The sequence below is a fragment of the Cariama cristata genome, unplaced genomic scaffold, assembly GCF_000690535.1.
Source record: "Cariama cristata isolate BGI_N322 unplaced genomic scaffold, ASM69053v1 scaffold36596, whole genome shotgun sequence".
Classification (NCBI taxonomy): domain Eukaryota; kingdom Metazoa; phylum Chordata; class Aves; order Cariamiformes; family Cariamidae; genus Cariama; species Cariama cristata.
This window is the reverse complement of record NW_009622278.1, coordinates 22,076-38,979: the sequence shown is the minus strand read 5'-3', so window position 1 is coordinate 38,979 and position 16,904 is coordinate 22,076. Positions and strand designations below refer to the sequence as shown.

Genomic DNA, 16,904 nt, shown 5'->3' with positions numbered 1-16,904 from the left:
GAGTAATAATGCTCTGTAACCATGTGTACTCAAGCTGGCAGAGCCAGCAAGTGAAGCTTGGGAAATTGCCACAGCTCTTCATCCTTTCCTCCTTCTCTAAAACACAGCTATTCAAAACCACAAGTGCATGCTTGTGTTTTGTGGGATGAGCCTTTATTGAAATACTTGACTTTTAGTTCCTCTGCTCATGTAATTTTGTCTTTTCAAGGGGGCATTATACTTTGCATGGAGGTCTCTTGCTGGGTTCTCTAAATCGTTTTTAAGAAACAGTCCATGTAAGTACAACACTCAGGCAAAGGCTCAGGCCCAGGCCCAGTCTGCTGGATGTCAGCATCACAGCCCCACCTGGGAAGTACTTGTGATCAACATAGTCTATGATAGTTATCACAGCCAACATAGTCTCCTCACATGTGGGTTGGATCTGGTCAGAGGGTAGAACAAATCCATGAGTACCGTTGTCTCGCAGTTCAAATGTGTAGGAGAAAGGAATGCCAATCATGTGAGCCCAGTCCCGAGAGGACCCCGAGTTACTGTCTGTGAATTTAAAAATAGAGGGGAGATATATGTATTAAGCATGGTTCTTTGAAAATACTTCATGCTAAAGTTAATGCAAGATTACACCAGAATCCCTGAACTAAGCAGTAACTGTATATCACTGTCACATGGAAAGCAGAGTTTCTAGGTTCTGCAATTCTTAATTATACTAAAAGTCTTCGGTGTAGTTTCCTAAGTGAAACAATCCTCCATAAGGTACGGCGTACAATAACAGGAGGTGAGTTCCAGAGGTTCTGTGTTTTTCGCATTTTACTGCGATTAGTGTGGGGTACAAGATGGATTGGCCATTTGTCTGTTCTGGTACTTCACTTCCTCCATTGACAGTACCTGGAATTTCTTTGTATATTTGTTTGTAAGCATAATATTGGTCAAGTGTGAAAAATTTCTGGCTTGTATCACTGTTTATCTGCCTCACGGATCTTTTTTCTCACCTATTCAGTATAAGGACAAACCCTGGCAAAATGCAGTCCCAGGCACGGACAAGTTACCTTATACTTACAACGCATTGCTCACGCAATAGGTGACTTGTGTGACTTGGGAACTGGCACAGACAGATGCTATGAATATGCAAAACCACATGGGTACTGGAGCCAACTACTTAGTGTTCTGAGTGACTAGCGTCTTATTGCTTACTGCGAAAAGATTGGGTTTACCAGTCAGTCTCTAGGGCCCTCTAGTCCTCTAGACATAAAGGCTGTCAACTAGTATCGGCCGTGATGGTGTGTTTGTGATGTGGCTATCCAGTCTATTAGGAACGATGCTGAAACCAACATATTTCACACAGAACTGCAAGCCGCTGCCATGTGATAATGTTTGATGGAGTAACTATAGACTTGATTGGGATTTTAATTTTTACTTGACTCCAGTGAAGACAAATAAGAGTTTTGCTGCTGACTTCAGCAGGGTCAGGATGATCTATCACCAGTCTCCTTCTGTCCCTGTGATGTATCTGTGAGGAATTCATGGAGGAACTAGCTTCTGATCAATGCTTCCTTCCTTACTGCAGTCAGCTTTATAGCGTACAGTATTATCTTGTATTCAAATGACTGCTGCTTAGATGTTCCACTGAATCAGCCCATTAAATATTACTCAAAGAGGAAACTCAGCAAAACAGTACTTACTGATGCCTATGACACAAGAATGACTCTCCTCTTTGAAAAACAGAGCAAAGGGAAACATAAAGAAACTTACATAAAATTAAAGAGGTTGATCCTACTTCATAGCTGGTCCCATACTTTCCCATTAGGGCAGCAGCTGCTTTCTCTGCAACATGCATCTGTAAGTTCAAAATAGGAACAGCATTGTCATCAGAGCCAGTACATTTGGCAATTATTCTGAGTGGACCAAAACTTTTGTCTCTTTCAGCTTTACATTTACAGATGATCAGCTTTAAGTTTTGATATTATTAGTTCAGGAGTTTAGAGAAACCAATTACAAATATTGGGGCAAATTGTTCTTGATTTTTTTAATGCAAATGATGTTAAAAACTTTAAAATTACTCTGCTATTAGTAGGGAAGCTATTTGCTTTGTTGTAAAGTTGACTGCTGTATTTTTGAGAATTAGAGTCTATGCTGCTTAGCATACTGATACTGACTACAGCAGTGATTGATCTCTTACATTTGTTATATTGCCATAGACTCTGTATCCCACCATCTTTAGAAACTGAGCCGTAGACAAGCTAAATGACTTCTCCAATGACTCCAATGAAGTCTGCACCCAAGTCCCTCATGCTGGTGACTAGTGTTCCAGCTACTGAAATGTTCATAAATACACATGTTAATGAACTCAAATTAGAAAACTTGGAAACTGAGGGGAGAAGTAACCAAGAAGTAGGTGCCTCCTTTGCTCCCATTCTCCTAGTGAGCACATTTGGAATACCCTTTCTGGACGCAATCATGACAACCATGTGTGCTGGCAACCTAAAGTGCAAACACATTCTTGTATGCAGTAAGAACTTGATGCTCTTCTCTGCTTACCTTGCATTGCAGTAACCCTATCTGCAATAGTTCAATTGTCCTGATTTAAAATGAAGGATTAGGATTAATTCTGAGGCAAATAAACCTTGCTGATACTGCACAGAGCAGCAGTAACCCTGGAAGCCAAGCCCCTGAATAAGCCCAGCTCCTCTGAAGGAAAGGCAAGAGGGCAAATAGAGTTGTGACACAGGCTACTGCCTGTACTTGTTCTCTACAAGTGTAAAGATTAATATTTTGCCCTACCAGTTCTTCACTGTTACTTGGAGGTTTAGTTGTGGAACCGTACGGAGTGAGGATGTACTGTCCATAGGAGTGAATTGTTAAATAGCACAAAATGTCACTCTTCTTCCTTTTGATAAACTGAGCCACAGCTCTTGTCTCAGGCTCTGATTCTGGTCCAGATCCACAGAAGATTTCACTGCTGCAGTTATAAGAAACACCAATACCTGGAAAGAAATACAAAAAGTGAATCAAAGGAGAGACATATAAACGCCAGTTCAGAAGGAACAGGGAAGTTTACCTGGGAGTGTTAGGGCGTGTGTCGATGTGGGCAAGGAGACTAGACAGCTCAGTAGGACTTTAACTTTTACTCTGTTGGTAGCAACTAAAATTTGCTACAAGATTGAAAAGTTTAATGCATGTTTACAGGCTGGCTGCAACAAAAACCACTCTGACACCACCACAGTGTACCACCTGCCAGGGAAGCTTTGGAGGCTCCTTGAAATTCATGGCAAACATGAATACTGGCTGTTAAGTGACTAACTCCTAGCATTGCTACCTAGAGCTGATGCTTCTTCCTGCAGTGAATTAGAGGTATTATATAAGCAGCAATTTTCTGCTCACAAAAATAAATGCCAGTTGAAATTCAATGACTTAATATTTTTACAAACTAGGTTTTTATTTTTACATATGTCTTGATGACAACAAGATGAGTATTCCTTTCTTATAGGACTTCATCTTGTTTCAGAGACTGGTTATTACTCTTGCGTTACATTTGCGTTGCTGAGCTGAAATATTTGGAACTTACTGCCCCAGGAGGAATTGAAGTTTCGGTTCAGATCTGTCCCGTAGCAGGTGCCATTCATATGTGGAGAACGGTTTTTCCTCCACAAACGATCCTAAACAAAAGTGACTTCAGTTACAGAATAACAACTCAATGATCCATAGGGCCTAGTGACAATATGGTGTAAAGACTTCTTTATTTTAGACCTCTGCATTTTGACTAACTCTTGCATTGTAAGAGTGCGACTCTGTGTGCAAGGGTGATAAAGCTTAATGACAGAACATTTTATCTACTACAGCCAGGCTGTCATCTTCCACAAGCCTGCATGCACCTTGAAATGAGCCTCCTGAGCTTTAAAAAAAAAAGTATGCTTTTTCTGTACTATTCAACTGCTTCCAAGCAGTGTTACACTCCTGAGAAAGACTTGGCATTGTGAGGGATACCTCTGTGTCCAAGAGACGATAGCTGAATTTATTGTGTGTTTCAGATTCAAGAAGATGAATGCTTTTTTGTCAGCTAATCTTACTGCTGCTCCTTGATTCCCTGCTATACTCACTGCTATACTTGGTGCTCTGCAGACCTCATTGCACTGCTGGTATGAGCTTCCTAACTGAATTACCTGTGCATCCAAGTGCAGTGTGTGGTATGCCCCAAACCTGCCGGGGAGCAAGCTGGGAGACAGCAGGATCCACATGGCAGTAGGCTGAGCCTGTTAGGCCATGCTGAGGTCCTGCATTAAAAGATGTTTCGACTGGACTCAGGAGCCTGGAAGTATGATGAGAGTTGCTGAAGACCAACATTTTGCATTATCCTCCATATCAGAAAAGGAAGATTATTTGGGAGGGCACACCTATTTCAAAACCAAATAGCCCAATATTTGACCAATTAGCCTCCCGTCCCATGCTGCAGAGGTGCTTAGACCCATCTGCTAGTTAAGATCTCTTGCAAAGAATGGCTGACTCCTCCAGACATGCTAAACTCCATCAACTAAGCGTTAAGCTGTTAGCAGAGAAGTAAGTCCATCCCCGGAAACTCAAAAGTAATTGATTCTGTGGTTTTGTCATTCACTCTTCCCAAGGTTCATGACATTTGCTAGGAATTTTTAGCCCTGTAATCTCAAGTGACCGCTGATTTACCAGAAGAAACAAAACCTCTCTGCCATAAGAGGATTTGTGTGAATAATGATTCTGTCACTATTCTCTGTTTAAATATGATTGCTATGATTGTATCTAGAATTAGCAAAACATGCTGTGCACATCTAACTTTCAATCTAGTTCCTGGATTTTCGCTGCTTACTTTTTCCCAGGAATAGATGTAGCCATCAATATTGAGGACTGGCAAGACATAGAGGTCCAAATTCTGCAGAAATCTGCTTATCTTTGGGTCAGATTTGTAATTTTGAAGAATCTGAAAAGAAAAAATACAGAGGACTGAGCAGAGAATCTAGTGGTAATCACTGGAAAGAGCTAGTTTAGAGCTATCATTGGGGAATCACTCACTGCTGGATATCACCATAGTATCCAAGATCTACTTGATCCCCAGATATGTTGACATATCTGCTTTTTGCCATTAACAAGGTGACAGTGTGTGCAGTTATAGTGTACTTGGTATGGGCACAGTCTTGCAGGTATGAAAGCTGCATGATAGTGTACATGTGCACGAGGTACTTTCAGTATATGTGGAACATTGCTATACCGTATCTTAGAGTTACTTTATTCCAGGGGGACTGTGGCTTTGTGATGCAGAGAGGCTTGAACCAAAAGCCACCGTGGGAAATGAAGAGATTGCTGTCAAGTTCAGTGGCTTTGGAATCACTTCAGGTGGAGGAAACAACGCACTTGCAAATATTGTCCCGTATCTCATCTCAAACTGTGATTTGGACTTAGGTCTCTCTCTTTCTCTTCCTCTCTTAGGTGTCTCTACTATGTACTAATTTTGCAAATCATATTTTAACAGAAAAAGCATAATTCTTGGTACAACAATGGAGAAGAGAACTGAAATATCCAAAGTGATATGATTTTTATCTAAGTGGAAAAGTGAGGACTCACTTCTTTCACAAACCACTGGCAGAAGGCTGGAGAGATCCATTCTCTGGCATGAATCCCACAGTCCATCCAAATGATCTTTTTGGTTTTATCTGATGGTTGACTGATCTGAGAGAGTGTAAAAATGATCATTTGGAAAACATTGTTACATTACAATAAAATAGCCTAGGGTAATACAGAAAGAAAAGGATGTGCCTCGATATGCTGTTGAGCCATCTGAGATTATTATTAATATTATGACAGACATTATGACAAGCTCTCCTTCCTAATAACCTCTTCTCTGTAGTATCACAGGGCAAGAGTCTTAAAGTCTCTGTTGAGCCGGAGTGTTAACAAAACAGTTTCTTTTTCATTTGTAGTAGTCATTCACAGGACTGGCTGTTCTTACTTTGAGATTCTTTTTTTTTTTAGAATGGGAAGCATAAAAAGGCAGGGAATCTAATTTTACTCAGTGATAGGAATGGATTAGACAATAACTAACCCAATTATTAAGACTATGTTTTTCACTGATACCTAGCATCCGATAAAAATTGTTATGCAATACTCCTAGCAGAAAGGCTGTATGCTGTAAAAAGTAATAAAACAACAAAACAAAACTCTTTATCCTCATACACAGCTTTTGCCAAGCTAGTTTCAGCTGGATTTGTATTTCTAAACAAGACTTCAGTGAAATTTGTTGTTTTCACTGCATAATACCAATAGCAAGGTTATGGTGTATACAAAAGTTGGCAAATCTCACTGTACTATGGAGGAGTAAAACCATCTCCTGTTATTTCAGTGAATTGGGATGAGCACTGTCTTAGGAAAGATCTGAAACCTGTCTTCTCCTGTGTACTTTTTTTGTGAAGATACCTTTTATTTATTTTAAGAATATTCCTCCCTTACCTGCAGATAATACATTGTTCGATTCTCAATTGTCTTCCCCAGGTAGTGCTGAGTCACCAGCTCACTGTTGCTCTTCTGGATCTCAGTCATCCATTGATAAATCTGAAATAGTCACAAAGAATTCTTGGTCCAAAGTGGGACTTCCCTTCGCTTTCCCGCCTCCATTTCCAGATTAAAGCATTTTCTTTTGCTTAGACAAGCAACGTTTTCCTCAGAGTTTATTTCAATCTGTGATATCACTGAACACTCATGGAAGCCCTTTCACTTGCATCTGAACAAAGGCATGGTCATATCTCACTGGGTCTTAAAAGGTAACATCACTGCAATACAACACATACTCTATTCTGGATCTCATTCAACATGCACATCCTATTGGGCATCTCTCTGTTGACTTCACCAGACATGGAGCCACACCATCAAATCTTCGAAACAGTATTACAGTCTCTTCCCTATCAGTACTGATCAGCAGTCGTCCCCAACGAGTAGCTCAAATAAAATATACATGAGGATTGACTCTGCTCTCTCAATCTAATTATGTGTCTGGGAAGAAGAATACCACCAGCCTTTGTCCAGGCTTACCCACTGGTATGTGAAACACAGCACCACAAGAAGTCTTCACTATCCACCCTCATGATATTATTCTCTCCTGAAGTGTCAAAAACGTGTCCTTAAATTAATTCCTTCTCCAGATATCCCTCTGTTCACCTCTTCTTCCTCACTGGGATTTCAGAGACCACAATAGTGATTGCACTTCACATTTGGCTCAGGATCGAACATACTGGGGCTTAAATGAATAAATACTAGAGGTAATGATAAAGTATATAGGGTAGAAAGGTAGCAAAGCAATCAACTGAACCCCAGAATATTATTTGCAAAACAATATGGCTGCTTCACACAGAGCATTTAGGTTTTGGTCAGGGAGAAATTGAGAATTTAATCTAAATCAATGGCAAAATCCTGTTCAATTCTACCAGGCCAAGATTCTAGTCAAAGACTAAGGACTGATTCTGTGAAGAAGAAGGCCAGAAAGAGCTCCACTGACTTCAGCTGAGCTTTCTGCAAGCACAGAGTTACTTGCTGTGGCATTTACAAAATAGCAGCAACAAAGAAAGCAAGCAGACTTTACCTCTTCCATTGGATGATACTGGGTGTAGACATAACCTTCTGGGACCTGCCTGTGGGTGCTCCTCTCCCTTGGCATACTCTGATCCACAAGTTCCTGCACATCAGGTATTAGGACTCTGAGGGGAGGGGAAAGGGGGAGATAGAAAAGAACACAATCCCTAACAATTACTGCAGAACTATCGTAGTGGGTACATTGCTTGCATCAACAAATGAAAGGATTTAGCCTGTTCTGTTGTGGACTGCCTGGCAAATTCGTCACCATCAGCATAATGGTTACGTTCATGTAAGAGAAAGTTCAAAGTACTGAGATTTTCACTGGGTTTTAACAATAAAGTAATCATTTTGCCAGATTTTTTTTTTTTTAAAGATTGACAATTTTCTCCAAAAAAATGTTCAATATCTTTCTTTTCTTCACCACTTCTACTTCTAGACAAAAGTCTAAAATACCACCTTTTGGGAAAAGGAGGAAAAGTGAAAAATTGAAGATTAGTATTTCATTGTATTTTATGGAGACATTTTCCATTTGCAAAGACTTCACAGAAGTATTCATTGCAATTTGCAAAAATCAGAACAGACCCCCTCTTTCCTTGGAAAATCTTCTTGCTTTTTAGCTACAAATTAGTTCAGAAATGAGTACAGCACAGACATGATTAGCACAGACATGATTCCATGATCAAGGGAGTCAATAAAACCTTTTCCTTGGCTTCAGAGGACTTCGGATCATACACTGTGCTTTCTCGCTGCAATCAGCTGTTTGTACACTGTTACAAATCTGTGCTCATTGTAAACACTTTCAGTAAGACAATTGCAAAGGTAGCTTAAACATTCTTGATTTCAAACACTGTAAGTGCTAATAGGCTATTCTGCTGACAGTAGCACTGATCGGCATTTCTGGAAACAGCACATTAGAAACTTTCAAGAGTAGTTACAGCTGACTTTCACTCTGAGCTTTGATGTTTATTCACATCTGAACTTCAAACTAAAATTCAGGCAGTGCAAATTCCCATGAACCGAAACCACACACGCAAAATGCCTTATCAGAGCTCTGGAGAATTGAAAACCCAGAGTCTGACAGAGTCAGAATATTGATGTCCTGATTATAATTTGTCATTTATGTCTCTATCATTATATACCTAACAGTCATGTTACCTTCCTTGCATGTCAACTGACTTCTAAAACATGGTTCCTGCTTTAAATCTGTTAGAGGAACTTAAACTCTAACGTTGTCGTACTCAATCTCAACCCCTTTGCAATACAAAGCCAAAATTTCAGCTTGACTATTAAATTACCCACCTCTTTCTTTAGGACCCTATGCAAGGTGGATACAGTTCTGGCCCCAATCCAAGGGGGAAAAAAAAAAGATTAAGCTGCTAACTTCAGTTTAGTCTTTAAATTTCCACTAGAATCAGTTGAAACCATTAGAAAATGAAGAGCCTTGATAGAAATAAGAGCTTAAATATCTTCTGGAATGTTGTCAAAGTCCTGAATGCGTAAACCTGATGCTAGATCGTTTGTACTGGCTCCTACCTCATCTCTCTCCATCTCTGGTTGTCAGGGCATGACACTTACTAAAAAGGATTTGTCGGGCAAGATGCAGAATGTCAAGATTGGCTCTAACTCTAAACAGCTTTGAAGTGGCACCAATCCTCCTTAAACTTATCTTTGATTGGTAAATATCAGTGTATGTCCATAGGCCATTTGTCACCCTCCCTGAATGACTACAGGATTGTTTATATGAAATATTGCTAGCTACTGGTTACCTGAAAAAGTCAGTTCCAAATGGGAATGGGACTGTGTGAGGAATAGATCTTATTTAATCCCATTTGGCTTTATAAACACTCTGTATCTGGATTAGCTCTTCCAGCTGGAAGTAAAAGCATGGCAGTTAGTGAAGATGTGTAGCTGGGCAGGTGTGATAAAGCATCATTGGCCATTTGTAGCCCCTGGCTCCCAATTGTGTGGGGACCTGCCACTGGGACCTTTGTCCCAGGCTGGGATGTCTCTGTTTGACTGGATGGTGCCAGGAATTTCTTACCAGCCTGGTGGGGGGGATAGGGGTAGGAAACAGCAGCTTTGAAGAAACTGGCTGAATATTCACTTTGAAAGGGCTCTTTTCCAAATGAGAGGAACAAAAGACAGGGAAGGGAGGAGACCTACAGAGATTGCTTCTCTGCAGTGACACTGGTTAAACCTTTGGGCTCTCCAAAATAGGGAGGACCTTGTGTTCCAGTATCCATGCTTTCCAAGAGCAAACCGTGCTCCTTTAACTAGTGGTTGTACCAAGTTTGGCTTCCTGACTTCAGAATAAAAAACTAAGTCATACATCTGAGCGCCATCCTCTGCCACTGAGAAGGCAACAGTAGGAAACAAGACAGATGGGGCCGTCTCAATCCCGGCTTCAAATTCACAGTCCAGGTTAGTTGGAGGTGAATGTGTGAGAGCATAGGGAAAGGTGTTTTCAAGACTCAAAGGTATATATAGCAACTGTGCATTGGGCAGGTCAAGGTAAGTCAGAAACACTTGGAACAAAGGTTGGGTCCTATCAGTACTTGCTGACTGTTCATTGGAAAGGGCTAGGTCCTTTTGTGATAGCAAGGACCAGCCTTTCTCATCAGGAAATTAGAGATCGTACTTGTAAGAGATCATATGCTGATCTAAGCTGTCTTTCACCTCCTGCACCAGAGGGGCTGGGACCCTTATGTGCAGGTCTTCTCCAGCCCAGATGTCTTCAGGCAGCAGGGGCTTCCACAAATCCAGCTGTGCAGAGAAGAAAGAAATGCACAAATCAAGCTCTGTTTTCAGAACAATAAAATATATCTAAGATAGAGTAGCTGCATATCAATAAATGGAAGAAGTTTTCCTTCAAATTCTCCCCTTAGCTATTCTCCAGCCATCTGTTCACAGAGCATGCAGCACAGGCTTAGTGTTTCCATTGGCTCAGGCACCACTGTTAAGGAGCAGCACCTTCAGAGAGCCATGCGAGGAAACTAACTTCTTCCCATAAATTCCTTCAGGCAGTGGAAGAGCAACTCCACCCTACACTAAGGAAAAAAAAGTCAGGTAAAGCTTTTTCAAGTTTACTTTAACCTTCATTCCTGTCCAAAGTTACATGCAAATCTGTTTTACAGCCGAAGACCCCACTCTGCTTTTTGGACACACATGGTTATTCTTACTCACCAGTACAGTGCTGCAAAGATGCTGAAGATGCTGGACTTGCTGAAATGTTTCTGGCACAATATGCAAAACCTGATCCCTGGAAATTCAGCAGCGAAACAAGATCAGTTTTAATGTCTGTTAAAGTGTCCATGATTTCGTAAGTCAAAAGCAGATATTTTGTTATGTAGAAGGAAGGCAGAGCCTGTAACTGAGAGCTGTTCCAACAAAAACATGTCTCAGTGATGAATTCCTGGAACGTTTTAGCTACAAATAGGACTCAGTGATGTGACTTTTGTGTTGCTAGAGCGTTAGGTTAACTCTGCTTCCTTGCCAGGGGCCATTCTTTATTCACCATACCAGCTTCACTGAAGCCGACTCCTGGCTTGAGCCCTGGTGCGTGTTTCTGTCTTTGCAGGACCAGGCCAAAACAAGATCATTGGTAATATATAATAAACTATTTATTTGATAAGATGTCACTTTTTTTTCCTCCTGTTTGGGAATTATTTAATTATTCCAGATAGACTTGGTGCTTTGCTGATGTACTTCAGCATGCAAAAACATTAGATAGACAAGATAAGTGAACATTGCTACAAACCTGAGATGTACACAAACTACTTGTCATGAGAACAGCCAATTTATTCCACAAATAGTGAATAGTGTGGTCTCCAGAATTGCATATTCTTACTCAATGTTCAGGAAACAAAAATTTCTAGTACACGATCTATCTTTTTATATTTCTAGAAAAGACACACAGATCCAATGTCTGAGTATATATTTTCATGATGCCCCATGAAACTTTCATTTACTACAGGCTTAATCTGAAAAAATATTGAAAGTTTACAAAGAACAAATTAAAATATTTGGAAATGCAGAAAAAGCAAATCTGTATGTTCTATTAAAAAACCCTTTGTAATTATTTTTCTAATTTTTTTTCAGTGTTTGTTCAGATCAGCTTTCCAGGACTGATAGCAAGTATGACATTTCTAATGAAAAGGTTTCATCATGAGGAGTGGATTTTGACGACTGCGTTACATTACTCAAAGGTGAGATAGCAGTTATCCATTACTGATGTGATAGAATGGGGAACCTGAGAAATGTTCATATTTGTTAGTAACCAATAACTACTGCTTCACAGTCTCCTTCAGTGACTTCAATAGGCCTTGGAGCTTTTCAGGCCAAGTATAAAAAAAGAACATTTTACATTTTAAAGCTTTTGTAACAGAAATTCTTGTTGCAAAAGCCTTGCATGGCTTTTTATTAAAGCCATGGTAATTATGGTCATCAATATAATATGCTCTCATCATCTGAACTGCAACTGCTGTCATTTGTGCTTCCATACACAAATGTACAATTATCAGCTTAATATACATGCAAATAGATTTCACTATTCATTCACATTATCCACTGAAAAATAGGGGAATTTGGGTTTTTTTACATCCCTCTTGAAAATATCACCTTTGCCGGTAGAGAAACATAGAACTGGATAGTTAAAATGGGCTGTTTGCTACTGGTTCAGGAGATGCTGTTAGCACATAGGACACTCATCTATGGGACAAAATGATTACATTTGCATTGCTAACGATTTGCTACAACATCCATAATATCTTTGTAATAAACCTCGTAGATGCAGGATAAACATCTTTGCTAGGAGAATAAACATCTCAGCTGCAGTTCAGAGTTTATTCTCTCTAAATGCCTGGGCTTGCTTTGCTCTTTGTCTATCAGGAAGGGAAACAATATCCTGTAATATCTTTCTATCCTCATTGACATTATGTCTTAATTACACCAAATGAAAGAAATGCCAGACAGTCAGATTGCTGCCAGATGGCCAGCTCTTATTTACTGATAAACCTTTTACAATAGCCAGTGTGGAGACAAATAATTTTTAATAGTAAACTAAGATTAGAAAGCACACACTCATTTATGATTGTGGACTAGGATTCTCAGTGGAGAAGTGCAAAGTCAGCCCATGTGACCATGTGAGAACAACAGTTTTTTAAATGCTACAGTTAAGCTTTCTTACCAAATTAAAGGACTGTTCTCAGCACAAGCTACATTTCCTTGGATGCTCATAAATTGGGTATTTGATTTAAGTTGTTGAACAGAGCAAATGACAATGAAAATGGTCATTTCATCTTTGTGCAGGTGCTGCCCACCCAAAGTCACACTGACCATTCAATTGTGTTTTTAAATCCTGTGCGAGTACTTAACAGGTTCAGTCCTGGATGGCAATTAGAAACAAAAATGTACACTGCATTACTATGAGTCTGTTGAAGTCTATTCAGTGAAATCGACCCTGACTGCATCCCTGATGCAAATCTAAAGACTAAATATTATCCGAGAGAAACACACATTTTAAAGAGAGAAGTGGTGACTCTGTATGCTCTGCCAGGAGCTTTGCCAGGAGAGTTGTTGAATGGGTATACTATGAAGGGACCTACTTGCAGTAGGTATTGCTTAGTTTTCTCTCCTTTTTAAAACTATATTCTGGGGATATGATTAGTCTAGAAGCAATCAGCACTGAGCCACTTTCTCTGTTTACTTTAGAAAATTCCATGTATAAAGTTATATGTGGATAGCTGGACTCCACACTATATGTGTGCCCCTCCTGCAAATCTCAGCTGCTGTAAAGGCAGTGACCTATCATTCCTTGTAAAGCTGAGGGTGAATGAAACAAAATAGTTTAGACAGGCAAACAGCATAATTTTATATCACTCATTTTCTTGCAAAGCAGAACTGAGAATGGAGAATACAGCAAAACTAGATATTTCATACTTTTCAAAAATATTGATCAGTAATAAAAAATGTGATAATCTTATTCTCTGAACACTTTGGAGTGAAGATTGTCTGGACCAACTCCATTAGCTTTTTTTTGTTATCATTACAGATTTCCAACAGGAGTTCAATATCTGAGCTGCTTTTGAGACACCATCTTTTTCACATAACCTCAGCTGTCTTTTATTAATGGATATAATTTTGCTCAGTCATCTCCTCTGCTTTATACTCAGAAAAGGCATTTTATCCGTAGAGCATCTGATTTCAAAGTTCATTATAAAAGAGGCTAAGCCAAATGAATTTCAGCTAATGGAAGCAGAGCATCCTGAGATGCTTTTGAGGGGTATTCTGTGTCTCCTACGGCTGCAGCCGTATCTTTGTTGGCTTGGATTTGGTTCACTCTTTCTTCATTTCCCATCTTTCTGTTTTCTTTCCAAATCTTACAAAGCTTACAGCTTAGTAACCCTATCTCCAAGTTTTCAGTTCATAATTGTTATTCCTACACAGTTCCTGGAAATTTTACTGCATGCACAATTCTTCGTGATACCCCGTTCACACTCACCTGTCATATTGCAATTTCAAGCTGAGTTTTCCAGGAATTAGAATCCCCAGAGAAAAGATGATCCCAGGAAAAAACCACATCTTTATGCAAAGAACCCAGCTCTGACAGTGCAGGACTAGAGAGGAGGAGTATAGATCTGGACTGAACACTTTATTTGTACAATTATAATGTATAACCAGACTTATCCTGGAAGGGAGCCTGCCCTTGTTGAATCATTAACATCACTTTTAAATAGTTCTACTTTTTCTTAATTCTCCAAGCTCTCTTCCACACCGCAAAACACAAATACATACAAATAGCAACATTCTCACTGAAGCACTTCTTCTAAGAAGTAAGAAGATTTTTCTATATGTCACCTTCAAATCTTGGAAAATGTTATGTGACAAAGTTGGTAGGCATTGGAGAAAGTGTTACCTGCAAGGTCCACGGCAATGGTGAAGATTAGCTTATAACAGTCACAGGGATGGGAAGAACAAAAGAACAGTGGTAAAACAAGCTCCATCCTTGCTCTCTTCCTTCCTGTGCTTGTGTCTCTGTGGAGCACTTTTTTGACCTCTTAACTGCAATTAAGAGGTCCAGTTTTGGGCCCCTCACTACAAGAAGGACATTGAGCTACTGGAGCGTGTCCAGAGAAGGGCAACAAGGCTGGTGAAGGGCCTGGAGAAAAAGCCTTATGAGGAGCGGCTGAGGGAGCTGGGGTTGTTTAGTCTGGAGAAGAGGAGGCTGAGGGGAGACCTGATCGCCCTCTACAACTACCTGAAAGGAGGTTGTAGTGAGGTGGGGATTGGGCTCTTCTCCCCGGTAATTAGCGATAGGACGAGAGGAAATGGTCTCAAGTTGCGTCAGGGGAGGTTCAGGCTGGACATTAGAAAGAACTTCTTCACTGTTAGAGTCGTTAGGCATTGGAACAGGCTCCCTAGGGAGGTGGTGGAGTCATCGTCCCTGGAGACGTTCAAAAAACGTCTAGATGTGGCACTTCAAGACATGGTTTAGTGGACAGGGTGGCATCAGGTGTACGGTTGGACTTGATGATCTTTGAGGTCTCTTCCAACCATAATGATTCTATGATTCTATGATTCTATGAATTCTCTCACTTGCCTAGCCTAAAAGAGGACATGAAAGAAATAACCAACATTCCTGTAAAAGGGAAAGATAAGGACATCAGAGTCTTATCTAAACCACTATCAGTTAGACCAGATCAGACTCTGGCCACAGACTATCAACTTCACACTGTCATAAAGAGTTTTTTCGTTATATACTCAAAACAGTGGGCTGGTTACTATCTGAAATATTGAATTTATTGCTTGTTCATGTATCAAGAGTAAACAGTTGAATTCCTTCCTTAATAGACTACAGTTAGACATATAGCACAGTTCTTCAGAAAGAAATTGTTTCACTCAGCTTCTCTCTTGGATTAAAGCTATCACATGGTGATTTAATGCAGAAAACTGCATGGATTTTGGGTGAAGACATTCCAGTAAGTCAATTTGTTTGTGTACACATGCAATGGACATTAACTGTAGTTATGGTATCTTTGTAAATCTTTCTCAGCAGAGTAGGAAGTCCTCTTATATTACTACCAAGGCTGTCATCAAGGAAATAGGCAGCAGAACTGTCCCAGTGTAAAAGAGGAAGAGCTTAACTCAAAAGTGTGTTCTCACAAAACCAGGCTGCATGCAAGAGAAGAATATGTTCTTCGTCATAAATCACACCAGACTCTTCCCATTTTATTGCCGCATACTATAACCTGCTCAACAGCCTGAACCTGAAAATGGTGAATATTTCCCTCCATGAAGATATCCAGCCCACAGTGACTTCCAGAAGAGCTGAAGGAAGCCCAGTTTACAGGATTAGAGGCAGCTCCGTTTGTGACGAATTGGAAAAACAAACTCATGTTGGAAGACCATACTCCATATCGATACCCAGGACATCTGCTCAGATAACCTTTGCTTTTGCTTCCTTTCTCTCCACCACTATGAGGTGGACTACTGTTTTGAAGTCTTCTGCAGTGTTGTCTATGCCCTTTACCAGAGCTAGCTTTGAACTGAGTTTCAGTCCCTTGGCAGGGACTGAGAATCTAGGAACAAGAAAAATGGAGGCATAGAAGAAAAAAACAAAAGGCTTCATCTTTTTTTTTTTTTTTTTTCCTCTTGCAAAAAAGATATGCACAAATGGAGCAAATCATTATAGGCACTAAAATTCAATGCCAGCCCAAAGCTTACACCTCCATGCTGAAAGCAGAAGCTGTATATTCTGTGGTAAAAACATTACTCCTATGATGCCAAATAGTTATGAAGATAGATAGGGTCATTTTGCTTAATGGGCACAGGATTCAGAAGAAATGACAGTTTCTTGCTAGGTCTTTGATTCAAATTCCTTTGAAGTCTAGTTGATATTAATGGGCTTTAGATGAGAGTTCTGTGCAAATAATCATGGACATTTCTCACTGATTTGAAAAATCAAATTGTTTGGGGGCTTCAGCAGAAGATTTGTTCATAAAAGACAATACTTAAGTATGTACTTAACGTTCAGCTTGCAAGCAGCACTGCTGAATTCAGAATAAAAGCCATTAGAGACATTATTCTGCCACGAATGCAAAAATATGTTGGGATGAACAGTTAACTTCAACAAGCCTATTGCCCTCTTGGGCATAAACAATGTCTCTCTCAGTAATAAAGTCTGTTCTTTGGTCAGGTTCTTACTGGCAGCTGCTTATCTTTCTAGCAAATGTGGAAGGCAGATTAATCCATTTATTCCCTCCTTGAAAACTGTGTGCAAAAAGGAATGGGACATTCTGGGGAGAGGAAAGGTCGTAAACATA

At 40.0% G+C, this 16,904-nt stretch overlaps 1 protein-coding gene across 1 annotated transcript; it reads right to left on the bottom strand.

Moving 5' to 3' along the window:
* Positions 1-259: 259 nt before the first annotated feature.
* On the bottom strand, positions 260-14,176 carry CPO (carboxypeptidase O). The gene is made up of 11 exons (XM_009702277.1): positions 14,084-14,176; positions 10,768-10,843; positions 10,223-10,347; positions 7,592-7,706; positions 6,466-6,567; positions 5,584-5,688; positions 4,832-4,942; positions 3,560-3,650; positions 2,776-2,978; positions 1,747-1,831; positions 260-534 (listed from the first exon to the last, which is right to left on the bottom strand). The coding sequence occupies exons 1-11, from the start codon at positions 14,161-14,163 to the stop codon at positions 260-262; spliced, it is 1,368 nt and encodes a 455-aa protein (XP_009700579.1). The 5' UTR covers positions 14,164-14,176.
* Positions 14,177-16,904: the final 2,728 nt, after the last annotated feature.